This window comes from Aythya ferina, assembly GCF_964211825.1.
Source record: "Aythya ferina genome assembly, chromosome: 8".
Classification (NCBI taxonomy): domain Eukaryota; kingdom Metazoa; phylum Chordata; class Aves; order Anseriformes; family Anatidae; genus Aythya; species Aythya ferina.
In genome coordinates, this window is record NC_140304.1 from 4,650,055 (window position 1) to 4,677,401 (window position 27,347).

The window sequence follows — 27,347 nt, forward strand, 5'->3', positions numbered from 1 at the left end:
CCAAGAGAAACAGATCAACTTCACATTCAGTTATACCTACTCACTCAAACTAAACTAGCTTGACCTTGCACAAGCACAGACCTTAGAATGGGGTGGCTGTCATCTGCAGATGGTACGTGCACCATAGTGCTGGTCCAGCAACGCAGCATTGCGTGAGGAAGTGAATAAGCTGGGAAGGAAACTCCAGAGAAAAGTGAATACAGTAGTACAGAACCATTCTGCCATTGTCCTCATCGTGGCATGTCAGTGTACTAGAAATATTAATATAGTAATCTTAAAAACCTCTGAAAAGTAATGTTTTATAAACGTTTAATATTTCCATTGAACTTACACATATCAAAAGTCAATATACATGATGCTGATTATAAACAAATATACACATTTTGCACTGCAAAACAAACCACTAAAATATACATCCCTCTGGCTGCAGATAAATATTCAGGTATGAACTATCTTTAAAAACAAGTATGTAAACTGGCTTTGAAAAAAGAAGTGTATTTTAGCTGTTACAAGTACTTGCGTGCCAGTTCTTTATTGGGACACCAAGTGAAAAATTGCACCAAATGAAGTTGTAACATGATTCTAGCATTTGAGCACGGGTAATAAAATATGCTGAATAGACTCAAATTTAGTTTGAGTGTTAGAATATCCTCTGTTTCTGTACGGTGTTATAGTTGTAAAATACAATTAGTAAATACAAAATAGCTTTTAGATGTTGTGCTAATTTCAATAGTTCAGATAAATTGCTTTACAGCATTTTATGTGCAGTGGCCTGGGGGCTATAGTACTGACAGAAAACAGACATTAGGGCAACACCAAATGACATTTTTAACCCATACTTTTATACCTTCAGTGAAATCATTCAGGATCTTAGTATTAGTTACAGTATTTGTAAACCTGTATGCAATTCAAATAAGCTGGTTCCCAAATTGATCAAGTTTTCAAAAATAAACCTGAAAGGGGAAAAAAGTCATGCTAACTTACAAGCTTGACCATTAGTAAAGTTAACAGCACAACCAAGGAAGTGCTGGAAATTATGTGCAACACCCTTTCTCTGAAAGAAGTAAAGAAAAGTAGTCATACGGAAAACCGTTCCATATTGGGGAATACCAGAGAATACACATCATCTGTTACGGAGCCACACTTGTCAATTCCTATAACAAAGATGTCAGTGCACTTCTGTGCATTTTCAGGAAGACAAAGTTCTCAAATACCAGGAGAAAATTCAGCGCTTAATTCAGTGACTTACCTACAGTGGCGTTACCATTAAGGCTGAGGCCCCTTAAAGCTTTATCTTTTCTGAATTGGTTTAACTATCCGAAAAAGTCATCCGTATACGTCAAGATATCTTTCTCAAAGAAAACAGATCCAGACGTCACCTTGTCAGTTCATACTGATACTTTACGAGTATGTTGTTAATACAGGACATCTCCAAATTCCCCAAACAGTTAAGAGAAAGTTCTTAAGCATCCTGTCTGCTATCCAGGAAAATAAGCTGAGGCTGTTGTTACTGCAGCTGTTGGTAATGGTTGGACTTTTGTTGGTAAGTAGGGTTTCAAGTACTCTGTAGAATAGCAGAAACAAGATAGTGTTCTTAGAATCATAACTATTGTTACCCTTTAAGTACATTTCAAATAAGGTCTTGTTTAATTCTTTCCATACACACATACCTGAGTTTAGTGTATTTTGACTAAGCCCTCGTAAAGGAATGCTGTCATCTTTTTTCTTGAAATACTTTGATTCCAGCCCCAAATTCTCACCACTAGAAATAAAAAAGCTAATTAAGGATTTTAAACAATTAACATTGACTGTGGACAGAAACACATTCAGGAAAATAAAAAAAGAGAGACTTGAAGTGGAACTACTAAGTTCCTATGAATTTTATCATTCAAGTATAAACAATGCCTGATTCAGTCAAATAAGAACAATCTACAACTCATTTTCTGACTGATCTATCCCTGGTAGCCATGGATATGTCAGCAGAAGGGACATACCTGCTTGGTACTTCCTCCTGAAAGCAAAGATCCTCATTTGCTACCTGCAAACCAAGCTTACTGAGCAGCAAGTCTGCCAGAACTTAAAATTCGTTAACATGTCAGTGGAGAAAATCAGATCACAGAACAAGCTTGCTACTGGAAATGTTTTGCTCAGTTGCAGATACTCACAGAAGATAAATGGCTTTATAAAAGGAAAATGCAATAGATAATACTTACTTCTCCTTATTTGCTGGATGACTAGTTGTAGCAGTCACTGTCTGAACATCTGAATGTTGATCCATTTTTGAAAGCTGCATGTTAAATTGAATCTGCTGAAAAAAAAAGGAGTTGCAGGTTAAGTAAAGATGCTCCAGATACTCCAGACAGGACGGTCCACCCGCAGGTATTCAGAGTGGGCTTCTCAGGGATTAACACTTCTATGCTTTGAATAGCAGTTAAGTACAGCAAAGCACACTAACCGTGTATTATCTTTGTTAAGCTGTACACTAGTTATACTGCAAATATTTATGCATTTTGAGAAACATTCAAAACAAAGTTTTGATTTTTTATGCTGTTATAGTTTTAGCCAAACAGAAAAGTCAAAATACCTACCTTTGGTACTGGACATTGCGGATTGATATTTTTGTTACGTGCTTGTTCTGGAAACTTCTGGAAGGCATACAGGGGAGAAAAGGGATGATTGATTCCTAGGCTAGGAAAGGATGGTCGGTCAAGCTGTAAGAGAAAGAACACATCTGAAAGAAAGGAAGAATACATCTCTAAAGGAGAAAACAATTCTTCAAATATATGTGCTGTAGAAATTTGAAATTCCAGGCTTAACAAGTAAACACAATTGCAAAGTTAACATTTCAATCATGTAATTCTTTCTAATAGGAAGGAAAAAAAAAAAAAACACAGTTCCAAGATTCACATTCGTAAGGAAAACCTGTAGCCTTTTAAAATTTGAAGGACATGAGCACTGTTCTAGCTTATACTAAAATAAAATCATAATAAGCTACATACTGTGTAACTGATTAATATATTACATGCATAAGTCAGGCATCTTCACATGAATATGCCCTTCCACTGAGTAAGAAACTCACTCATCAGCTGCAAGGTGCAAATAGAAGCCTGTACACATGGGGGCTAAAAAGGAGCAGGAACCACTAAGCTATGATTCTTAGCGATAGCCTGATAGGGCTTTTTACTGTGTACTTTCACATTTCCAAATCCCACTAGTAAGTGTATCCAAAAAGGAATAAACATTACATTTTGATTCATACAAAGATCCTTAGAACGTTAGTTAACTTCACAGCACAAAAGTGGAGGGTGGGGAGGTGTTTGTTTTCATCCCACACTTAATTTTTTCAAAAACAGTTTTAATATTGTTTCACGTATTTTAATTAGTTAGAGCTTAAAAAATACTCCCAAGGCCAGGGCATCAGCTAGCACCAAATTGGGTATTATGTTCTAACAACAACAGTTTATTGCTATTTATATTTGTATCTTACCATGCCATGAGGTGAAATTGCAGTCCTAGCACCACCATGCGTGCTGGTAGGAGTATCCATCTTCTTTGTCATCTGAACTTCATTCAGCTGTTTGTTTAACCATGTGATTACTGAAGAGAAATGAAAAAAAAAAAAAAAAAAAAAAAGGTCAAGCTCACCTCCTAGCTAAACACCAGTTAACTCTTCCTCAAACAAAAGTGACCGTTTGGTGGGCTTTCCCCCAACCCACTTCCTCAAGCTCAAGTATCACTGTAAGCCCAGGTCTCACAAAAAGGCTTTTTGCTTAAACTTCCCCCTCCCACTGCTCCTTCCTCTGCACCCTGAGCTAGAGCTAGCCCCATGCACGCAAAGGCAGTCATCTCTACTGTACAGCTCTAGGTTACTACGCACCCAGACAGAAGCTTATTTGTGCTATGCTGACAATAACTGCAGCTCTTAAAGAAAAAAAAAAAAAAAAAAAAAGATTTAGCAAACTAGCTAAATCATCGTAAAATTTCAAAGAGAAATTAAATGGTATAAACGTACCATTTTCATTGGTTTTCAGTAACTGCTTACTTTCTTCCAGTTTCTGTATTGTAGCTTCAAGTTGTTCTTGTAACTTGCAAACCTGCAATGTTCCCATACTAATTACAGCTCCATCAGGAACTAGTACTGATTCAAAACTCAAGAAATATGATCGTATATATAAGAAGCAACAGATATATACATAAGAGTGAAGGATCGGGACAATTCCAAACTGAGAGAAGTTCAAACTAAATATCATACAAAAGCAGTATGACAATACTTCGAAACTAAGTACCGCTTCTAGCCAGAGTTTGGACCAGACTGCAGCCAGAGACCTTTCTGACCTTAATTCTTCATTATTAAACAATGCAAGGGCCCTAAGCAAGACAAGGGAACAAGTTCGCTCTTACTTTTTTGCCTCTACCGCCAGCTTTCACAGGAATATACCCTGTAAAGCACATCTATTCATTTGTTGCACTGCTTTGTACTTTCAGCAGTATTTTCCTTCATGTGGATGTACGTCTCTTGCAAATCAGTTTAACATGACAATATGAAAACATTCATCACACACACACATGCATTAACTAATTTACAGTAAGTCTATTATGTTGAATAGAATTATTGCTGTAGGTATTTTAAGTTTAAAAAAAAAAAAACGATACACACAAGAAAACGTACTACATACAATAATGTTTACAGGACAGAGGTTCATCTATCACAATACCTCCTGCTCTTTCATTCGAAGAGATTGTCCAGTCTCCTGCAATTCTCTCTGCTCTTTTTGAAGTCTCTCTTCTTTTTCTGCTAATAGTTTTTCTTGTTGAATCGTTACTGTATTTTTCAATTTTAATTTACTCATTAAGGTTTTCAAATCTCCTTGTAACTTCTTGATAATTTCATTAGCCTATTTAAAAAAAAAAGGTGTATTTTCAAAATAAGAAACACGTAAGGACAGACAGACATAAAGCTAATGGTATGTTCAAACAAACCTTAAGAAGCTCAGATGACAGTGACCTAATTGTTGTCTCAAGTTTTTCAATATGACTTTGTTTTTTTTCTGTATTCTCTTCCAGTATCACCTTTAAAAGAATTTTGAATATTTTTTAATAATTAAGATATGGAATAGACATCATAATTTTAAATAGAACCTCGTTAATTTTTATAACTAGTCCTTAAAAAATAATAATAAAAATTCAGTCCTTGCTTTTCAGTCAAATTGCATAGGGTTCTGTCAATTCATCCACCTTTACAAAAATTACCACTAACTTCACCCAACTGCCACAAAATAGTAAAACAGTGGCTACCTTCATCAAAACGAACCCAGTTTACTTTTGATGCCATAATTCAGGACCTTTATCTACATTTGAAAGCTTACTTGCTGCACTCATAAAATGTGGTCATCTAATAACCTAAAGACAGTACAATTAACAAGGTTTACAGAGGTTTAGAGAGAATGAATTTGAAACTTGAAGGAACCTTTTGTTCTTGTGTTGCGTCTAATACTTCTTTGGTTCTAACAACCAGTTGATCTTTATCTTTGATCTCTTGTTCCAGGACAGCAACCCGTGTCTGTAACTGATTAATGAGTTTCTCTTTTTCATGACATTCAGCATCCAGAGTAGTGTTCTCCCGCCGCAGTGACAGCACCTCCTGCTTTGCTCTTTGACATTCCTAGAATGTTGGGAAGGAATTTTATTGTTTTAATTAAAAAACAAAAACAACAACAAAACACACTATAATACTAATTTTAAAAGATACATTGAAATTATAGCATGCAAAATGTGGAATGAAGAAGAGTCAAACTTAATATGCTATATTTTCTCTTATCAGCATAGGCAGGCAGCTTTATCACTCTAAAAATTATAAGTTTGGTTATGGGAATTAATTAGCCATACATCATCTACTCCAGATAGCTTTGCTTTCAGTTCTCTGACTGTGGAGTCTCCTTTGTATCTCCTCTCTGTTAGATCTTTATTGATAACCTCAAGTTCTGAGAGTCTGTTCTGCAACTGTTGAATACTTTTCTGATGCAAACTTTCCAATTCCTTTTTCTGTTGTTCATGCTGTTGTTGGTACTGAGCTTGTGCCTACAAAGAGGAAAAAAACAGTTATCCAACAAATCTTAAGCTGAAGCCAAGAATATTGCTAATTCTTTCCTGCTGTCATACCTGGAGAGTTCTTTCCTTCTCATTTGTCAACTCCTGCGTGTGTTTGTTTGTCAGAGCTGCAGTGTACGATGTCCATTCGTTTTTCAGTTTGTCTAGTTCCCGGCTCTTCTCTGACAAGCTCTGTTGTAGTTTGACAAACCACACAGCAAGGTTTTAAAAAATGAAGCATTTAATTCGATACTGAATGATTCTTTATTGTTACTTTGTGAAAGTGCATCTCAGTACAAGACACCAAATATCCGGTCATTCTAAGAACAGGAAAGTTGTTGAGAAGCTCAATAGCAGCTTTCTGACCTTATGTGAATAAAATAATCTGCATTTCAAATTGTATTTTCTTCTAACTTAAGAGTGAAAGAACAGTCTGCTGATGATCCCTATCATTATCTCTTCTGGATGTTTTAAACACAGAGTGCTCTAGTGGGAGGGGCCAGGGGGAGAGTTCTTAAGCAGCATCTTTTTGTATTTTTGGTTTGTAGTTCTGCATTACAATTTACCAAATATAATCTATTAGACTCCAATTGCATGAAAAATGCAAAGATGAATGTTCTACTCCAAAAAAATGCTCCACAACAGGAGATTTAAGGAAATTTTTCTGTTTCACGATGGTCAAAAAAGCCACCTTGATAGTTCTAGAATTTGACCCATTGCTATCATTCTCCTAAAGCGCAAATGCGAAGTCACTACTGGGCTGACTATAAAAATCCAAAAGTGAACCTCCAATACTTCTGATTTATTTGTCATGGTTTCACAGTTTCTGCAAATATAAAGGTTTCTAACCATATGCAGAATATTTAGAGAATATTTGTCTACTCTTATTGTTTTCTCTCACTTCCACATCAATTATTTTGGCTAGGTAGCAGTTACCAACCAGACCACTATACACACATTCTCCACAGACTGGGGAAAAAAACAAAAAAGTACTAAAACAGAAAAAAAGAGGTAGAACAAGAAAAAATGAATTTGTTAGCATAGCCTTATACTGGAAGTCCACAATTAACAAGTTGTATTCATGTGTAGCATTGGTCACCTAACCTAGGAAGTACAAACAACTTAGAACAGGAGAGTTAAAAACGTGCGTTACCTGTTGAGTATAACTCAGTTGTCTGGTCAGATCCTCTTCGGTTTTTTTAAGTTTTTCTTCCAAAATCATTTTGTCTTCCTGTGTACAAATTGATAGCAAGACAAACCCTTAGCTCCTAAATTGCTAGTATTTAGGTTCCATTTTACCATCATTATATCCTTTCTAAGCAGCCACATTGTAATTGTGGAAACATCACCTTATTAAATAAAATCCATATTGAGTAAGTTTATCTATACATTAAAAAAAGAAATAAATGCATTAGCTCACAAGGTAAAAATACTGTATTAAACTTATTAAGTCTCTTTAAGGAAAGAGAGCTATAAAGATTTGAGTACAAAGGAGCTGCATTAGTAACAAATTAACTAAATACTGTAAATTTGTTTCATTAAAATGACTTCATAGGCAGCTCTAAACATGATAACACAATAGAAGGGAGGCAAATCGCAGGCTACAAAAGAGACAACAGTCAAACTATGAAATCATTAATTTTGCATTAGATTAAAATTTAGCACGCTACCAACTGCACCAACATTACAATTCTCATTTGCTATTTACACCACTAGCCCTCTGAAGCCCCTAGGACCTTAGAATTACACACACACACACATGGTTTCCTAAACCCGATTGCAGAAAAAAAGACAGAAAGCTTACAGTATGTTATTTTTGCAGTTGATCTGGCAATCAGAACAAGGCTATGAAGCATGAAACACCGAAGTATTCAACAGCTGCATAGTGCATGCACAGCATATAAACACCCGATTTCCTGTCAGTTTGAATTATAACACTTGGTTTAGTGGGTATGTAAGATTCTCATTGCTAGAGAGAAAGTAACAATTTAGTTCTGTAACATGTGCCAAAATAACTGCATGCAATGACACACATGAATTAAAATAATAATAAAAAAGCCTACACAATTTGGTGCATGCTTTTGAAGTATTAAGACTGAAAAAAAAAAAGTTTAAATACACATAGCATCGAGACTCAGTCATCACTTTACCTTAAGGCATTTCAAGCAGTTGGCTAAAAATTTCTTTATTTCTGCATCATTTCCTGGTAGGAATTTTAGAGAGAGATGGGTAAGGTGCTTAAAAGGGTTGGTTTCCACAATATTTAAAGAGACAGGAGTGTGATCTAGATCAGATGTTGAAGAAACTAACTGCAGCAAAAACCTAGGGAAAAACAAAATAAAAACAACATTTACCATACCATTACTGAGACGACCTATAGATCCTACAAGCTATTTTCAAATAAAATATATTTTTATACATGCAATAAAAGGCTGACCAGCTTTTCATTTGAAAAAACGACTATGCCATTCAATTCCAACGTTGTAGTTGATACTACAAATAAATATAATTTGGAATGCTTACACTTTATAACAAGAAATGTACAAAACTTATCAGTTCAGTTATCTGTAAAATTTTCGGAAGCCCATCTTAAACTTAGGTGTCCAAAATCAAGTAAGGCCTTGGTAACCTAATTCCAAAAGAAAATAGACTCCTCGATCCTATTGCCTAGTTAAATTCAAAGTCCATAGTACACACTTCAGGAAACTACCCCAGCTACTGGGGAGTGAGGTACTGTGAACAGGGCTTTCTCAGTGTGCACACACAAAAGCCACGTATGAAAATGCCACTATAGGAAAGAGTAAACCTCAGGTCACCCGCCTCACATACTAGTATCTGAGCACTGAAACAAAAGCAAGAGAAAATCCTTATCAGAATGCCTTATTACTGTGGCTTCTCTTGTGAAAAATATCAATTTATACTTCAGTCCATTAAGCTCGTATTAGCTCTCTAGTATTAAACTGTTCCAACCCCCTGAAAAAAAAAAAAAAATATATATATATATATATATACACAACCATCCAAATCACACACACAGTGGTACTGCATCCTTGCGCATCTGTTAGCTTCTTGTAACTTGCCAGCTTCAATTCTGATAAGGGAGCCTACATGTATGCAGCAATGTCACTGCTGAGACCTCTTAAGGTTTAGGCTGTGTCAGCAACATCCACTAACTGATACTGAGATGTCCAAGGAAAGGTTAAACAATCCTTGTTCTACTGACTTAGACTGTTGGACAAATATTTTAAAAACTCAAAACAGATACACAGAGTGATATGGTACTCACTTATCACCTACCTCGGGATATCTTTGTTCTGTTCGTGAATGCATTGTTGAAGCAGATCTATAAATTTTTGTGGGAAAGCAGAGAAGTCTACCAAGAGACCTTGCTGGGATTTCAAGCTACATAAACAGATTGGGAAAAAAAATATTAACATTATATAGAAATGTAATTTATTTTCTAAAGAAGTATTTTGTTTACATGAATAGAAAGAACCAATTCTGATCATATCATTAAGTTTGCTAGTATGTTATTTTCAACCCTGAACACAGAAGAAACGTGATCATGTCTTGGATAATATTCTCTGGTGATTACTTTTAACTTCAAGAATTTTTGCAAGACTGCTGCACTAAGAAAAAAAAAAAAAAAAAGCTATTGTGGCAGAACAAGCATATTCCTTCAAGCATAAGTCCTTCTTAAGCACAGCACAGTAAGGATAGGGGCACAGGGAAGTATAAGGGGACAATGCTTTGCAGATGAGGGAAAAGTCAAAAATTACAAAGATTTTACCTGCCTACTTGCTCATTTAATTGTGCACCTTCAATACTAATGTGGTAAATTCAAAGAGTTAAACATGTATGCAGAAGCCATACTTTGTATAATGAAAAAATGAAATATTTCTGCACATCTGCTTTAAAAATTCTATTTTACTTTTGAAGCACGTTGATTACACAGGTGTGTATGTATGATATATAATAATACCTTTTTTGAAGAAGAAAAGCATGAACTGTTTGTGCCTGGGGCTCAAATTTGATGATCAAATTCTGAACAAGCGAAACAAACTGAGGTTCAACAGTGCAATTAGAATGGAAAAAAAAAAAAAAACAACTACAAGACAAAGCCTCAGGTTCGGAAGCTATGCAGACGTACTTTCCTCTTGCAGTTAGCTCTTCAAATAGTTCACAAACTTACAATAATCTATAAGAAGCAGTTATGATACAAAAAAAAGACACAGGGAGTACAATAAACTGTGGTACTGTAACTACACAGGGAACTTAATGTCAGGATTCTGTCACTCATCTGCATAACCTCGAGCCAATAACCTTCCTAGACTTGTCAGTTTCACAGATGGGTGGAAGAGAATACTACCGCCAAAAATCTGCAAATGAGATATGCTAGAAACAAAAGTCTAAGATAAACCTTTATAAGCTAAAAAACCATATTTTTTTATTACCATGAGGAATGTTCACAAATATTACTTTACTCACCTTTGAAAATCTTCCTCAGATATGACAAGATTATAAAGGAAAAAAGGGTCAGCATCATTAGTCAATCGGACAGCTAAATCCTGAAAAGAAAGGTATTTCAATATGTTTTTAAAATACTGTAAAATACACTGTAGGATTGTTTAAATATTGCAAACAGTTTATTTAATATTTTTACTTTTTAACCAAATTAAAATAAGAATTATGGCAACTAATTTAGAAAGGAGAAAACATTCACATTTAACACAATTTCAATTTTAAATACTACAGTGGGGAAAAAAACAGAAAAACTATTTCTCACAAAAATAAAACAAGTAAAAAACATTCAAATTTCAGCAGCAAATTTTTCAAAATTCCACATCCCTTCATTGTTCTACCTGAAGAAAATTATTTGCCCGCTGAAGGAAGAATATCCCCCATCATTAAATAGTGTGTAGATTCCACCTATGAGCGAGCAGTCCACTGTAGTGGGTCACAAACACGCCATTTCCACATTTGCAGGTTTTTCAGGTCCTATTGCTCCAAGCAATTTGAGAAAACACCTTCTGAACAGTCTATATATTTGAATACAGAGCTTAGCAAAGGAAACATATAATTGATGCTGCTAAAATCTAGTATACTTGTAAGGAAAATTGTAGTTTTATGCTGCTTTGGTTTTAAAAAATAAACTCATTTGTTCACTGGAAGCCTCCACAGTGTTTTGGAAAAATTGCTTTCTCTAAAAACTGTAGTCTTGTTACAAGGCTGGGACTATTAGAAACACCTGGTACATTAGACCCACACACCTGCTGTCTAATAAAGAGGCTCAAACCTACGTGAAGAGCAGAAGAAAATCAAGTAGAAAACTGACCGGCTCTTCCAGCCTAACTGAAGTGTTACCACAGCACATGTACACCTACAAAACTGAAGTAAGTTGCAGTAATTCAGGTACCACTAAGAATAACAAAACTCTTAGCTAGAGCGGTGTAAACAAACCTTGGGACTTACACATAAAGCTAGCTGTTAGAACTACTGACACTACAATACAACTAGGGTAGGCTGTCGGATAGGATAAGAACGCCTGCTTGGTTTCATGTCCCACAAACTGATCTGAGTACATGGAGTTATCTTTTTAGAGTCATCACTCACTGATGTACACAACTGGATTTCAACAATCCTGCTTATACAGGATATATTATATATATATACATACACACTTGGTACACAGTTCTTAACTGAACACTGCTTGCTCACATAACATCATCACCACAGTTAAGAGAATTAAATATATATATATAATTAGAATTAAATATATCAATATATACATTATATATAACTAATATATAATATGATATATTAAATATAAATATGAGCAGAATTAAACATTAATATATACATTATATATAATATATAATATGATATAAATATATTTAATTCTAATTATATATTTTTTTATATATATATTTAATTCTCTTAACTGTGGTGATGATAATGTTATGTGAACAAGCAGTGTTCAGTTAAGCGTTCAGTTAATGAAGACAGATACAGATGAGTGTGTAAAGGAGCAAAACATAGATTTATATGTGTACATATACATACATATGCATACATATAAATACATATATGCGTGTATATGTTTTGCTCCTTTACACACCCATCTGTCTTCATTAACTCTATCACCAACTGGTGACCAACCGTAACACCACGGTAGGTGGAAATAAAGTTTAAATAACAAATTAGACGCACAACAAAACAGATTTTATAATCCCTAATATAAATCTCATTGCTAGTTTCCTAAGGATTTTTTTTTTTTACTGCAGTTTAGTACATTACTTCTTTCCTATCCCTACTGGGTGAATTCCAAACATTCAAGGACAACAACACACACACTCATAAAAAAACAAAATGTTGCATCCACACAGAAGTTGTAATTTTCAGTAGTTTAGATGAGGACTTTGCAAGGTCAATAGCATTTTTAAACAAGAACTAACTATATTTAAAACAAGACTGCTCTTAAGCTAACTCAAGATCCTCCAAGGGTCTACAAATTCTTCTCGTTTTTAAGTTTATAAATTTCCATGAACAGCAAAACTAAAAAGGGTGAGCTAAAAAGGCTATGAGGAGAATCATACCAAACCAACTGAGTTACTCAAAAATAAAATAAGATCAAGTGACAAACATACCAAAATCTTATTTTGCTTTTCCTTTGCCTATTTGTCCTGTTATGCAACGAAATACTGATAAAACAATGAACGACACAAATGTAATAAATCTACAAACCTTTCTGTGAACAGGATTAGAAATTGACAGCAGCTCAATATTCACTCGGACATCTAATCTCCTGTGTACAACAAGATGTAACATTAACAAATCAAGAAAATATTCTTCAGATAACATCTGCTCATAGCAACCTTACAGGAATCAGATGACACTTAGCAAACAAAGTTTAAGCAGAAATATCAAGAAAGCTCGCACTACTACTACTAAGATAACTGAAATCATGGGGCTTTCAGGTATCATTACAGCTCCTCAGTCACCTCAGTTGTTTTTTGTTTGTTTTATGCTTACAATCCACCAAACTCTCAATAACAAGGCAGAAGTTTTTAAGCTTTGTCTGAAACCAGAACCTTTGGAAAAGTCTGCTGAGATATATTAATGACTGCTAAAGATTATAACAATCATTTAAGCACCGCTACCTCTTGTCGAGTGACCTGAGAGGTTACGTGCATTAAAACACCCCACAGAAACCAACCGTCCCGTGCCAACTCCGCCGGGCCCTCAGTAACCGCGGCTGCCCGGAGACGCACGCAAACAGCGGCCGGCCGCAGCCCCCACACGGGGAAGCCGTCTTCAGCCGCCTTCAGCCGCCTTCCCCCCGTCCCTCCTGTAACCGCGTCCCCACCGCCCCTCTGTCCCTCCTCCCCGGCCGGAGCCGCTCCGGCCCCATAACGCGCGGACCCCCAGCGCAGCCCCACAGCCGCACCGATACAGCGCAGAAAGCGAAAAGCGTAAAGGAAAAGGCGTCGTTCGGGAGCCCTTCTCTCGAAAGAGGCAAGAAAGCTTCCCTGCAGCTGGAGACGAGCCCGCGATCCCTCCCTCCCTCCCTCCTCACCTCTCCTGGCAGCCGGGGCCCCGCAGCTGCACGCTGAGCGGCCGGTTGAACAGCCCCTCGGCCGCCATTTTGCGCTTTGACTTTGCCGCTCGGCGCCCGCGGAGGAGGAGCCTCAAGATGGCGCCCGGGAAGCCAGCGTGGGGGGAGCTGGGAGCGAGATGGCGGCGCCGCAGCCGGAGCTGGAGCCGGAGCCGGGCCGGTGCGCATACTTCGTGGCGAGGAAGAAGCGCTTCTGCAGGATGGTGCCGGCCCTCGGGAGGCGCTTCTGCGGGGAGCACGGGCAGCAGGAGGTACTGGGAGGGTAGAGCCCTGGGGGCTGCGGTGTCCCGGGAGGGGTCGGGGCGCTGAGGCAGCCGCCGCCGCCGCCCCCGCCCCCGGCTGTGGTGGCCCCGCTGCATGGACGGGGCCGTCCTGTGAGCCCTGGAGTCCTACGGGCAGCAGCTCAGCGGTTAACGCTGCCATTCAGTTAAATGTTTAGGAGGTGTTTTATTTTTAGATATTCAATTCTTGACCCACTTCCTCCACTCTAGTTAACCTGGCTACCTAAGCATAGGTGTTTCAAACACTCAAACGTTGCTCAAAACTCGTAACATTCATAAAACTCAAAACACTCGTAACATTCTCTAAAATGGGAACACTGAATGCGTGCTTTAGTGTTGTTTAAACCTTTTCTTTATAACTAGAAAGAAAATGACAGAAAAAGAATTCCATGTCCTCTTGATCCAAAACAGTAAGTATATGTCAGAGTTCTGTAAGTATAAATCAGAGTTCTCATTATAAATGGTGTTACTTACTTTTCTATTTGGATTTTAGCACTGTATATGAAGACCAGCTACAAAAACATTTGAAAAAATGCAATTCAAGAGAGAAGCCAAAGCCAGTAAGTACAGTGTAAAATTCAGCATTACTTCATCTCAGCTTTAAGGCCCCAACCATTACAGCTTTGCACAGAATTTACTGTGGTGAATATAGCTGTGAAGAAGAAAACTGCAGTCTGAGCAAGCACTACCATAAGCACAGTGTGGAAACTTGTTCAGCTGAAATGGAATTCGCATTCCATGCTCCTTGTCTTCTATATCTCACTGTAATTCTGTATAACTTTTCAGTTCTCTTAGTTATGAAGGAAAATGCTAAATGGAATTTTCTCAGATGTCTTCTAAGAACAAGCTCTCACAATGCCACAAAATCATTTATTTTAGAGGCTTAATGAGAGATTGTCCTGGAAAAGCACAACTGGCAGAGAGCTGTAGATGTTCTCTTACCTCTGGCAGTCTGCTAACTTAAGTATCTGCCAGCTTCACTCCATTTAGCAGTGAATTATGGAAAGCAAGGCTGGCAGTTGCAGTCAGTGCTGAAGGAAGGAGTCAGATACATCTCAACAGCTGTTCCAAGAAAACAAAGACAGCTTCTTTATCTTCTATGTTTCTGTCTTATCAATGCTGCACATAAGAAATATTAAAGTTGTCACTGTTACCGGTCTAGTAAGCATTAACAGCTTAATTCTTATAAATACATTCATTCTTGTCAAAATATGCCAGAACAGTAACTTCTGCTGGGTATTCAGGATCAGACTTTAGGAAAATAATGGTAATAAAATCAGATTGCTTTTCTCTTGCTTTTTGAAGGTCTACTTTGTTCAAGATATTAACGCAGGTTTAAAAGATGTAGCAGAAATACCAGAAAAACAAGTGAGTACACTTACTCATTCCAAAGCTTGTTCCCTACGTAACATGCTGCAATTTATGATATGACTAAAGAACTAGCAAAAATAAAAAGGTCTTTTTTTTTCCCTTAAAAGGTAACACTTTCTTCCCTATCCAAAGAAGAGTTAGAGAATTTAATTATCAAGTTGAAAAAAGCAACTAATGGTGAGCTCACTTAATAGACTAAGGCATTTTGAATTGAATTATTTCCTTGTTATATTTGTCATTAAATATTTATGAAAAGGTGAGATGTATTTGACACTAGAACACATCTGAAGTGATTATCATTAAGGTGTAGACAATCCTCTAATAACTAAATCTTAAGTAGTGAAAATGATTGAGAGAATGATAAAATGAATTTTGGTGGTGTTCATATAGCTAATTTTCCCTCCTTTTGTGCTTTCTTTTGGTTGTTTTTCACTCAAATATCACTACAGATAACTGTTTCTGTTACGAAGCTGTGATGATAGACTTAGGCTCTCAACAGACTGTTTTGTTAATGCCACAAATTGAGCTCATGTTTGAATATCTTAACATGCTACAAAAACAAACTCTTGACACCTATACTGAAAAGTTTTACATTTGTATGCAGGTCTGGAACTTGACCTTAAGGAACAAATACTGTCTCACAAGGCTTTACATGAAGCCTTAAATGACCCAAAGAATGGAGAATCTGCTTTTAAACATTTGAAACAACAGGTATGGTCTCTGCTTTACTAATAGCTGTAGATGTCTTCAAAAATGTGGAATTCTCCAGCCGTAAATTCCGATGACTGCACATGCATAGTGCTAGTCACTTCATATAGAGGAAATCTGATACGCTTTTTATAGTTCTATGCTTTTCAAATACTAGCCTATCTATATTAAACTTAAAAATAGCTGCTTTAAGTGTTAGTAACAAAAGTTTATTAGGATCATAAAATAAAGTACAGTGTGAGGTTCTCGTGAGTTTTCATTTGTGTATTCTTATTTTCTATTGACTTAAAAATAAATTTGAGCTACAAAAGGTAAACTACTGTAGTGCTAAGTGTAACAGGAATTTCTTACTTTTTCAATAAAGACTTTCCAGTTGTGTAGGAACATAAAAAGAATTAGTCTGAGTTTATTTTCTGCCTTTTTAGTGTATATTGAATATATATAGGAATTTTAAGGAAGATGGATTGCATACTATAGCAAAGTAGGACTTTGAGGAAGGAAAAAAAAAAAGTGAGAAACATCCGTTTTCCATACTTTCTTCCTGTGCTCTACTTTTCTTTCCTATACATAACGACACAGATACAGAGAAGGCTCTGTGGGTACTGATGGTTCATAGCTGTCTAGAGTAGCACCCGTATTTTGGGTGGCTACTTTGAGAATCAGCAAAGAACACTAATCTTACTGTGTACCTGATCCCAAAAGTCCATTCCAAAGGCTTCTAGGTGGAGTTCTGTGGGGTTGGGTGATGCTGATTTGCCAGAAGTTTTAACTCTTTTCCTCTGTGCACACAAGATCCCTTCCCTAATATGTCATGGAAGGGAGGCCTTGAAAAAGTTTTCTGCAGTTTGATGAAATAATAATTTTTTGTCAGGCATTGCCATACACATGTATATATTTGCTTGTTTCATAAATAATCTTCTTATGTTTGTAGGCTTCCATTTTAGGTAACATGGAAAAATTACATTTGCTTGGTCCAGGAAGATGTTTTATTGAGTTTGGAGCTGGGCGAGGAAAGCTGTCTCATTGGGTTGATGTTGCCTTACAGGATATTGAAGATATTCAATTTTTGCTTGTGGAAAGGGCAACTACAAGATTCAAGGTAGAAGAAAATATTGTCACATTAGCGGAGTGTAATTTTTAAGCTGTTGTTACTGAAGTTGTTAGCATTTGCTTTTCACCTTCAAAATAACATGAAACCTAAAGAAGAGAAGGCTCCGGAGGGGGACCTTGTTGCAGCTTTTCAGTTGTTAAAGGGGACATAAAAAAGATGGAGAGTGACTCCTTGTCAATCAGATAATGACAGGACAAGGGGTAATGGTTTTAAACTAAAAGAGAGGCAATATAGTTTAGAAGTTAGGAGGAAATTCTTCACTCAGAGGGTGGTGAGGCACTGGAACAAGTTGCCCAGAGAGGTTGTGGATGCCCCAACCCTGGAGGTGTTCAAGGCAAGGTTAGATGAGGCCCTGAGCAACCTGATCTAGTGGCTGATATCCCTGCCTATGGCAGGGGGTTGGAACTAGATGATCTTTGAGATCCCTTCCAACATGAGCCATTCTATGAAATGTTAAAAGTTTTGGAAGTGTTCTTGTGTTCCATACTTTGTAATAAATAAAATAAATATTTAAAAAAGTAAAATAAAAAATAAATAATAAATAGTATATTTATTAGAAAAAAAAATTTTAGTGCTTTATGTTGGAAAGGTGCAGATGTTGACTTAAAAGCAAAAAGTGTGGCACTATTATCTGTAGCAAAACTAATTATTAGTGGCTGGCCCTATTTAATGAATCTATTTTATTTACACAGGTGGATGGAAAACATAAAAAGAGAGATTCTGTATTTGAAAGGCTTCAAGTTGATATTCAGCACTTATGCTTAAGTAAGATTTAAAATTAAGCCTTTATTTCAGAATTAAAGGGTTTAATTCTGTATATCGAGTCAATTTGTTTGTAGTACATTTAAATGTATCTTGTTTTGAAGATTCTTTCTTACTGGTTACCTAGTATTGTTAATGGGGTGTGTGTGTGTGTATGTATAAAAAATCACTATCTTAAAATTATCAAACAGACTTAAAATTTCTGCTTTTTATACATTTATGGGACAGTGTTGTGGATGAAAAACAACAAAACAAAAAACACTTGAAAGTTTTTTTTTAGAAGTTGCAAGATTATACATCTTCGGTTGTACAGAATGAAGCAAGTTCTGTATCTCATTTATATGCAAATACATACTGTAGATTAATGCATCTCCTAAAGACAGTTGTTAATGTCGTGCTTACATTTAATAGTACGGAAAGGCTGGAATGGTTAAGTGTAATTATTCTAGTATAAATGCAAAATCCTTTATTTCTAATACTGCATTTTAATAAAAGGCACAGTATTTACATTACTATTTAACTGAAGCTTTTCTCTGGGCCACAGTTAATTCCAGAGTTCTCTGGTAATCATTTTCCTGATACATTGTTTTTGTTGCTGCTCAGAAACAAAACTGTGTTCTTTTATAACAGCATTAAAATACATTGTTCGTACAAAGCTGAGTTGTTCAAGAATAGTGCTTCTCAACCACTACATCTGCTTCCCTTCATCTTAAAAAAATCATTTTAGTAACAGTATGTGCAGACCATTGTATTTTTAGTAGCATCAAACATTTATTTGTTCTTGTGTTAAGTGTGCTGAAGTTGTATTAAAAAAAATTATACTGCCCCCTACAGTAGTGGGGGGGTAGTTTATTTTTTATTTAAAAAGGTTTTGTTTTGTTTTGTTTTTCCAGATAAGGTACCTAGTTTAGAGAAGAAAAGACTACCTGTGGTAGGAATTGGGAAACATTTGTGTGGGGCTGCCACAGGTATGAATTACATGTTTGTTGACTGCAGAAGTTAGGATATTACGTCTTACATTCTGAAGGGAATGATTTTCCAAACCGTTTTTATGCTTTTTCTTTCCATCTAGCTCGCTATTGATGAATTCTGTTCTAAATACCTGTTGCCTGCAGTGGAACTGAAAATAGATAATAGTAGACCCAAATTGTACTTCAGTTTATGACACAGTAGAACAAATAATGGGGTGGGTGGGGGTTGTCCTTGTCAACTGTTGAAAGTTATCTCTTTACACTGTCATCTCTATCCTAAAATATTTTTCTTTCTAAAATTGTATTGGCTCTAAGTACATATTCCAAACCAATAAGAACTTCTTTTCTGTCCTCATAATTTTGAACTAATACACTTTTCCTAAAATTACATGCCTACTAACTTAAGACATCTCAACTCTAATGCTTGTATATTTACTGTTAAAGATGATACAGGTAAACATTTAAGAAGTATACATATTATTAAAAAGTATACGTAACATAAACATTAAGAAGCATATATATATATTAGTATATCCTAGGTATTAAACTTTTAGAGCAAATAGTGACATGTTTTATAGGGAAGAGATCCTCCTTCAATATACCACTCAATTAACCAAAATATTTCAACTTGATTTGGGTAGAAGAAGAAGAGAACTTAAGAGAATAAGCCCTTAGGAGCTCTAGAGGTCTCATAATATTAATTTAGCACTTCAGGTTTTATGTTTTCAAACTATGCTTCTAATTTTTCAGTATTCTCAAAGTTGTTGTTTGGCGTATGATGCATACTTCTATTCTTTTTGGGACGTATGTTCCCAGCTGCAATACAGTTGATATAAATAAATGCAGGGTGGTCATTGCTAGTAGTTTCAGTATATCTTTTTTTTTTTTTTTTTTTTTTCCAGATCTCGCTTTAAGATGTTTGATAGAAAGCTATGCAACTTGCTGTGAAGGAGAAAATGAAGAGCCTGCAGCAAAACGTCCTAAGAATGATAAGACAGAAATGGCTGCTAGGAGTTCAGCTGATAGTGAAAGGAACAAAGAAGACTTTAAGCCTGTAGCTGGAATTGTTATTGCACTGTGTTGCCATCACAAATGTGACTGGACACACTACGTAGGAAGAGAGTTCTTCCAATCAGTAGGACTTGGACCAGTAGAATTTCATTATTTTCAGAGAATGAGTAGCTGGGCCACTTGTGGCATGCGAGAAACCGTAACCTCTACTAGTGAAGAAAGTGAAGATCACACTAACAACACAGAAGAACATGACCAACCATACAGCAAAACAGAGAGTGGTTTTGACACTCTGCAAGGGTATGTGATTTTTTTTTTTTTTTTTTTTTTTTTGTTTTAGAATATAGACTCCAGCAGAAAAACAGAATTACATATGGTAGAACATGAAATTGTTTTGGGTCCTCAACAAGACTTGTTTTTACAGGAATACTTTAATTACTCATAAAAACATTCTACTTCAAAAATTCAGTTTTCACAGACATAAGTTTTAAAATATTTAAATGAGATGCTTGTCTGAGGTGAAGTGAATTTATAGTGACTTCAGTAGTTTTTCTAAGCATAAGTGCTAATATTCATTAAAATTATTCTCCTAATACATGCTGTTTTTTTCTCCTGTTTGTGAAACTAGGCTACCCGTTGAAGAGCGAAAGGAGATTGGTGCCCTCTGTAAACTGCTGATTGATCATGGACGGATCAAATATTTACAACAACGAGGATACAGGGCTACACTACAGTATTACACAGAGTCTGCTGTATCCTTGGAGAATGTCCTGTTGACTGCTGTCCCAGAGCCAACTACATGATAGGATATAGATTTGGAATTGGTAGAAGACAAACTAAAATCTGTCTAGATCACTTGAAAAGCAGATTTAGTGCTTACAAAAAAAAAAAGACTGTTTTAGTCTTTCCTCTACTCAGAAAACGGTTTTATGGTTCCCAGTTTCAGTTGGAATTACAACTACACAATCCAGTTCTCATTACTGGAACAAAATCCCTAAGAATACTTGAGACTGGTTGTAGGCCTCATTGTTAGGAAGAAGTATATTCAGTATTCTCTTCTACTCAATTACATTCTTTAATCATTAGCAGTTACGATAGAAGAAGGACCAGAAGTGCAACTCTCCAAATTTCCTGGAAGACAATGGGTTAAAATAAGAGAAATTAATATACTTAGTTTGTTTTCAGTTTAAAGTTCAGGATAGTTTTGTATTTTAAGTAGGCCAAAGTACTTGTTTTATCAGTTCATGCTGATAATGGAATTCATTAAGGAATAAAATTCATTTTTAAACTCTCGATGTATTTTTGATAATTTGAATATTCATTTAGGAAATACCACTTTAAAAAGCTGGCTTAGGGTTCTAAAGAGCATGTCATTTTTTTTTAAGCCTTCATGAAGAACACATCTTCAATGAATTAAGTTCCTTGCAAGTAACAGCTGCTACCTGCACATCTGTTCAAAAGTGGTTTTTGGTCTTTTACTGTGACCTTTAAGCACAGAGAAATAGAATATGTTGCTTTAGATATTACTGCCACTGGGCGTCTTTTTTTGTTGGTTTCTTTACATCTCCTAGTTTTCTTTTATCTAGTTTATCCTTCCCACTATTCTTATCCTCACTCTTGAGTTTATCCTCAAATAGAGTTTATTCCTCACTCTATTCCAGAGGGATTGGAATTTGGAAAGAAACCATACCTGTTTTCTTCAGTGACTCCTGAATATACAAGTGCATGAATTCAATGCCGTACATTTCCTGTTGCTCCTCCTCTTCTGTATTCTCACACGGAGGGAGTGTGATCTCTAACGCCAGTGGATTGTCTCTGAAGTTGACAAATCTGACAGTTCATTGCAAAATGTTATGCTTGCACTAGGTTTTGTCCAGAGAAAAAAGCTTTTGAAACTGAATTAAGATTCATCAGACAACATCTTGAACAAATGAGAAGTAATTTTAAGGGTATTTTTTCCAGATGCTATCTTACAAGTTAATAGAAACCACCAATATTAGTAGAATTATGTAAACTAAATGAAGATGACTTCTTACATTAACTGTAGCTGATTGTGGTTGGAGAAAATGTTGCAGTCTTCTGGGCTTCTCCCAGCTGTCAGCCTCATCTACTTTTCATAACCAGATGAGTGGGTGAGAACAAGGGTGCAAGTGCTGGTGTTCTCCTAAGTTTGCAAGGCAAGAGCCAGTCCAATCTTCCTCTGTTCTCAGTTCACCCCTTGCAGCTATTCCACGTGTACCTGTGCCTGACTCTATTTCTGATGGTTACCTTAGGGGCTTTTTGCTACAGCATGCTCAGGATATTTTAGCTGCTGTAGGAAATGGGCCAAATAAGAACTGTAAGCTGGGTATTTCTCTACTTGAGGAAAATGACACCTCTGAGCATGTCCCTCCACGCCCAACCTACTACATTCTACAACAGCTACCATTACACAGGGAACACAGATTGTAGACAGATAAAGCCTACATCTCCCCTTTCACAAACTAAAGATTACATCGGGCAGGTGAGCTTGTATGTGTGTGTTTAAACAGATGCTGCTTCCTCCTAAATGGTCTGAAAACAGAAGAATTGCTTTACTGGATTAAGGATTATTTAGACTAATATTCTTTCTGTAAAATAACTAAATGAAAACACGTAACAGGAAAGTTTGTCATAGAATACAAAATCTAGTTGTACCAATTAACAACTTACGTTCTTTCATTTTATTTTTTCTCTAATCTAGTACAGAAGAGTTTTATCCATATCCTTATAGCTGATACTTTTTTCTTCAATTCTGAGTGTTTGGCTTTGCAGTGCCAACATTGTACTTCATCTTTTTCACGTTCAACACCTATCTTTCCTCCTGGCTCTTGGATTTAGGGAGCAATATATAAGGCCAATTAGAAGTAAGCATCTGGGCCTTTCAGAAATGAGAACATGTATTACAGTCTCCATTCACCTTTGGGGCTGTATCTATCATAGCTTATATTCTTTAAATGATACACAACTTAAGGGAAGCTTTAAAACTTATTTGCTAGCATTTTTATTTATGCAGCTTTTTCTTACCTCAGATTTGTCATCTGCTTCATACAAGCAGGAATATCCTTAAGCTTGTTGTTGCTAAGAACAAGAGTACTAAGATTTTTCATATTACCAATGGTTTCTGGCAAAGAGTTTATTTCATTCCTCTGGAGCCATAAGGTATGGAGATTTTCCATTCTGTCAAAGTAGGTATTTGCACAATCAGTCAAGAATTAGAGAAATAAATATTAATACAAAGAAATTGATTCATCTTAAGAATCATAAATGAATTCATTCAGTCAGTTACATAAAGGACTCACATAAAGAATACTAAAATATCAAAGAAAAAATCATTGGTAAAAAACATTTAACTTGATAACTGATAGCAAATTTATTACTTGTTTATTGAATTGATTATTCCAATTTATCAAAAATGTATTAGGGCTGATAAATCCTAAGTTTGCTTTGAGGGTAATATTAAAATAATCTTTTGATGAATTTAACCGTTAGAATTTCAGTGCAGCAGAATTCAGACTAAGATGTGATCTTTGAACTGTACTTACCTGTCAATTGCATCAGGAAGCTCCTGGAGTTTATTTCCCCCCATATCTAACCACTCTAGATTTGGCATGTTGAGAAGAGCTGAAGGGAGGGTAGTAAACTGATTCATGCACAAATCTACATGTGAAAGCTTCTTTAATTCACTTAACTGAAAAGGAAGAGAGATTTAATGCTTGTATACATGTTCCATTACAGCAGTGATGTAATCATGACTAAGAAAAAATTTAAAATACATTAAAATGTATTTCAGAGTTTGTAAACAAAGAATGGTTTTTAAGTTGCATTAGCTGATATGCCTTAACAACTGCAGTACTCTGGACAAAAACAGATTGGCTCCTGCAACTACTCAGGTGTATATATATATCCTTCTCATGTGACTTCAGTTTGACTAGTCCTGTGAGAATACTGGTCATGTGTGTTTCTGTGGAGTATTTATGAAATCAGAGTATCAAAATAAATCTGAAAACATGGATTGCAACTTCTCATGAGAATAGGTTTTGAATAAATTCAAAATACACATTACCAAACAAACAAACAAACAAAAAAAAAAAGAACAGTATCTCAAAACCTGAGGAGGGAGATCACAGATATTCCTGTTGACAGCCAGTTCCAATCTTTCCAGGCTGATGCAATTGCTTATTTCCTTAGGAACAGACTTTATCCTATTGTAACTGAGAAGCAGCTCTTGGAGGCTAGTTAGCTGGCCTGCAGAAAGCATAAATGAAAGAACAAACATTGACATTTTAAGAGATTTGAAATACAACATTAACTGTTTTTCGTTATCCTAGTATTTTTATACAAGTACTTTGTGTTCTCACTAGAAAAAAAAATCACTGAAATTCAAGAACTTCAGGACACTAGTATAGAACTCTAGTTGAGTACTTCAAAAAAGCCCGAAAACTTACAAACAAGGGCAACTCCTGCTGTGAGCTCAGAACTTATAGCATGTTTTTCAGTATCACTTTTCTTTTATGTCTAATAACTGCTGTGCTTACAAGCTCTTCCCCCCCCCCCCCCAAAGAGCTTTCATAAAGATATAAAGATATGTCTTTTTCTACCTGGCCTTTTTTATTTTTCCTAATTTGTAGGGACTCAATAGCTTTAAGATCTGTCTCACTGCCAAATTTAAATCATGTTTTCTATCTATCCAGTTAGAATGCTAAAGAGGCAAAATGCACAAAAGTGGCATGTTTGAATAAAATTATTTTTCTTAGAAAAGCAGTTTAAAATAAAAGCAGTTTAAAATAAAAGAAAGCATAGCTCACCAATTTCTTTAGGTATACTTTCTATTGAATTCCGGGATAGATCCAGAACAACAAGATTGTGAAATCTTCCAATGAACTGAGGAATTTTCTGCAAGCTAGTTCTGTGAAGCTGCCATTCCTGGAGATGGAGTAGTTTCAATAAACATGAAGGTAATGTCTAAGACAAGAAAGAGAGACCAGAAGAAATTCAGCTTAATACACAATAATACAGGCTTTGGTAGAAGGTGGTGGTTGGTTATTTGAAATATTAACACTTTGTATTATCATTATAATAAAAAAGTCTTCCTTGTTCTTAAGCTATACTGTAGGATCCAGAAAAATAGTTCTGAACACTTGTGTCATTCTAATCATTGTTTTAACCTGCCCACTGTTGTTCCCAGGATTTAGATATCTGCACTACTGCCATTACTTGAAAAGCTTCAGGCTTTATAACTGAAGATGAATTTGCTCTAAATTGCTTTTTGCACTTCAGTGGTGATCTGAACTGTATTTCTTGTTCTGTCAAGAGAAACAGTGAGCAGCTGAGAGCAGAAGAGCGGAGGGATAGAATAACTGCAGTGGTTGTATGTTATTTGTTCTTAACAAAGAACAGAGCTTCCTTACACTGACCTGTGGACCCCCAGAGTATTTCTGGGTGGGGCTGTTACTCTCACTGGCCCCAGCATGGCCTCATTCACTTCACAGAGACCAGCATCTGCATTTCTGTGTTGGTGAAGCTGCCAGCTCTGCAGCTTAGGTGGTGGTTAGAATCCATTCAGTTGTTGATTCTACAGTTAGCACTTGTGCACATACATGTACACTAGAAACAATAAACTATTCTGGGAATACAATTTATTCGTTTTCTCTTTTAGAAAAAGCAACTATCAGGAAGAAATCTTTTCACTCATCTAAACACAGTTTTTTTTCCTTGATATATTTCAGTAGTTTTGGTACATTAACAAAATGAGGATTTACCTAATTAAACTCATGATTTGCAATGCAAATCTCTCCTAATGCAGGAAATGGGCTGTATTTGGGCTGTATTTTTGCAAAGTAATGCTTAATACTCAGGACTAAAAAAAAAAAAATCAGCTTCCTTTTACAGTCTCACAACAGTGCACCTCAATTCACTGTTAGCAAAGCACCGCATGAGCGCTTCATAGAATAAAAATAGTATAGCTGTGAGTGTAAAGATGTAAATAGTAGTTTTCTAATGCATCAGTCATTCAGCCCAAGCAACGTTAATACCTATTAACACTACCTTCCATTCTTCTTCTTCTATCCTTAAAATTGCTCTTCCATCTTCATTAATTATTTTTTCTTTGAGCTTTGCTAAAGCGGCTCTCTCCTCCCAGACAAGCAGTAGCCTACAACAGAAAGAAACTCTCAGGGTTTCTCAATACTGGCAATAATTGCTACACATTCTATTTTCTGGAACAACAAAGAAACAGTAACTATTTTGGGTGACAAACAATATTTATTACCTCTGGATGCTAGTTATACTATCAATTAAGGGAAGACAAGAACATGAAGTACATGAAGTAATGTTTGTCTGGGGTAACTTATAGGAATTTTACTTATTTGCAGCTCAACACATTTCTTCAAATTTATGGTCAGAAGGAAAACAAAACTGCATTCAGTTTCATCATATTGCATCAGGGCAAAAGAATATAAAGTCATGTGAAATTACAGTTCCAATTTTGAAACAACCTCTTGGGACAGTTCAACCTGAACTGAGTAAGTGCAAGCAGACAAGGTCAATCAGCTAAGCATTCGTTTAGCTTGGTTTCTGAAGGGGACTTGAATAAGAATTATGAGAATAAAGCTAATTCTCTTTCTTTCAGCTTTTATTTTTCAATAGTAACTTCTGAATTTGTAATTCCATTTCAAAACACATTTGACAAATAAGGAAGGGTTCCGAAACCGCTAATTTCTTCACATGCCATTAAATTGCTGGCCACATAGAAAACTGAGTAACCCTGTTAATTCCTCCATTGAGGATAGAGCATAGCAAATTAAATCCTGTATGGATTTAACCAGTGGAGAGAATTTTAATATCCGTATTTAGTGGGTTTAGTATATGCTAATATTTTTATCTTAAAACACAGTTCTTTGCTTGATGAACATATTGCCAGATTTGAACCAGTGGGAATTCTGCTGGAGTAAGGGCTAAAGAATTGGACTGGATGAGTTTGAAAAGACTAGTTACAGTCTCCTGCAGTGTACCTTATGGTTTAGTTTTTTTTACAAGCCATCTGCAATTTACCTACCTTCCTGCAGACCTCTGTCTGAATTCCTTTTCTTTCCGTAATTCTTCATTTATCTTCTGTATTCTTACTTCCCAAAGTGTCTTCACAGCAGTGAATGATCCAATACAAACTGCAGTTTCAGTCATGATTCTTACATGTTGAGGTTCAGCCACAGGAATCTGACTGTAATTTCAGGCTCAATGCATCAATGTATATAACAGCTACCAGATGGGAACAGTGACATGAAAACTAAAATATTGCCATACCTCCTTGATTGCATCATTAAGCATAGTTAATGTATTTAAGCTGACAGATTTTACCAATTGCTTTCTCTCTACAAAATAATTGCACCTAGTTAAATTTTATAGTTAAAAAA

General features: G+C 36.0%; 3 protein-coding genes across 8 annotated transcripts; 1 reads left to right on the top strand and 2 right to left on the bottom strand.

The window, feature by feature from the left end:
• Positions 1-292: 292 nt before the first annotated feature.
• SASS6 (SAS-6 centriolar assembly protein) lies at positions 293-13,792 on the bottom strand. 4 transcript variants are annotated; one of them, XM_084527301.1, is made up of 17 exons: positions 13,664-13,792; positions 12,832-12,892; positions 10,576-10,655; positions 9,385-9,489; positions 8,238-8,409; positions 7,241-7,318; positions 6,160-6,279; positions 5,887-6,078; positions 5,468-5,662; positions 4,981-5,070; positions 4,716-4,895; positions 4,013-4,094; positions 3,488-3,597; positions 2,589-2,711; positions 2,214-2,305; positions 1,671-1,762; positions 293-1,564 (listed from the first exon to the last, which is right to left on the bottom strand). In XM_084527301.1, the coding sequence occupies exons 1-17, from the start codon at positions 13,729-13,731 to the stop codon at positions 1,479-1,481; spliced, it is 1,926 nt and encodes a 641-aa protein (XP_084383427.1). In that variant the 5' UTR covers positions 13,732-13,792; the 3' UTR covers positions 293-1,478. The 4 variants fall into 4 exon arrangements, with proteins under 4 accessions (XP_084383427.1, XP_084383426.1, XP_084383425.1 ...); XM_084527300.1 differs by having other exon boundaries at positions 2,214-2,308; XM_084527299.1 differs by having other exon boundaries at positions 10,576-10,648; positions 12,828-12,892.
• TRMT13 (tRNA methyltransferase 13 homolog) lies at positions 13,748-21,210 on the top strand (the record flags this gene model as incomplete). Of its 3 annotated transcripts, none has more annotated exons than XM_084527323.1 (11): positions 13,748-13,953; positions 14,347-14,393; positions 14,477-14,543; positions 15,289-15,351; positions 15,462-15,531; positions 15,959-16,065; positions 16,994-17,161; positions 17,866-17,938; positions 18,829-18,903; positions 19,809-20,217; positions 20,546-21,210. In XM_084527323.1, the coding sequence occupies 11 exons, from the start codon at positions 13,822-13,824 to the stop codon at positions 20,718-20,720; spliced, it is 1,386 nt and encodes a 461-aa protein (XP_084383449.1). In that variant the 3' UTR covers positions 20,721-21,210. The 3 variants fall into 3 exon arrangements, with proteins under 3 accessions (XP_084383449.1, XP_084383450.1, XP_084383451.1); XM_084527325.1 differs by having other exon boundaries at positions 13,822-13,953; positions 17,108-17,161; XM_084527324.1 differs by lacking the exon at positions 14,347-14,393 and having other exon boundaries at positions 13,781-13,953.
• LRRC39 (leucine rich repeat containing 39) lies at positions 20,913-27,265 on the bottom strand. Its single transcript, XM_084527335.1, has 8 exons — positions 26,993-27,265; positions 25,984-26,089; positions 24,744-24,900; positions 24,047-24,183; positions 23,481-23,626; positions 22,963-23,115; positions 21,608-21,747; positions 20,913-21,048 (listed from the first exon to the last, which is right to left on the bottom strand). The coding sequence occupies exons 1-8, from the start codon at positions 27,115-27,117 to the stop codon at positions 20,993-20,995; spliced, it is 1,020 nt and encodes a 339-aa protein (XP_084383461.1). The 5' UTR covers positions 27,118-27,265; the 3' UTR covers positions 20,913-20,992.
• Positions 27,266-27,347: the final 82 nt, after the last annotated feature.

Coding starts and splice junctions, on each gene's coding strand:
- SASS6 (XM_084527300.1), bottom strand. CDS start 13,731: ATGGCGGCCGAGGGGCTGTTCAACCGGCCGCTCAGCGTGCAGCTGCGG. Junction 12,893..13,663: donor GGCCCCGGCTGCCAGGAGAG/GTGAGGAGGGAG, acceptor TGTTGTACACAG/GAGATTAGATGTCCGAGTGA. Junction 10,656..12,831: donor CTAATCCTGTTCACAGAAAG/GTTTGTAGATTT, acceptor CTTTCTTTTCAG/GATTTAGCTGTCCGATTGAC.
- LRRC39 (XM_084527335.1), bottom strand. CDS start 27,117: ATGACTGAAACTGCAGTTTGTATTGGATCATTCACTGCTGTGAAGACA. Junction 24,184..24,743: donor AAGTATACCTAAAGAAATTG/GTGAGCTATGCT, acceptor TGCTTTCTGCAG/GCCAGCTAACTAGCCTCCAA. Junction 21,049..21,607: donor GGAGTCACTGAAGAAAACAG/GTATGGTTTCTT, acceptor ATTGTCTTCCAG/GAAATTTGGAGAGTTGCACT.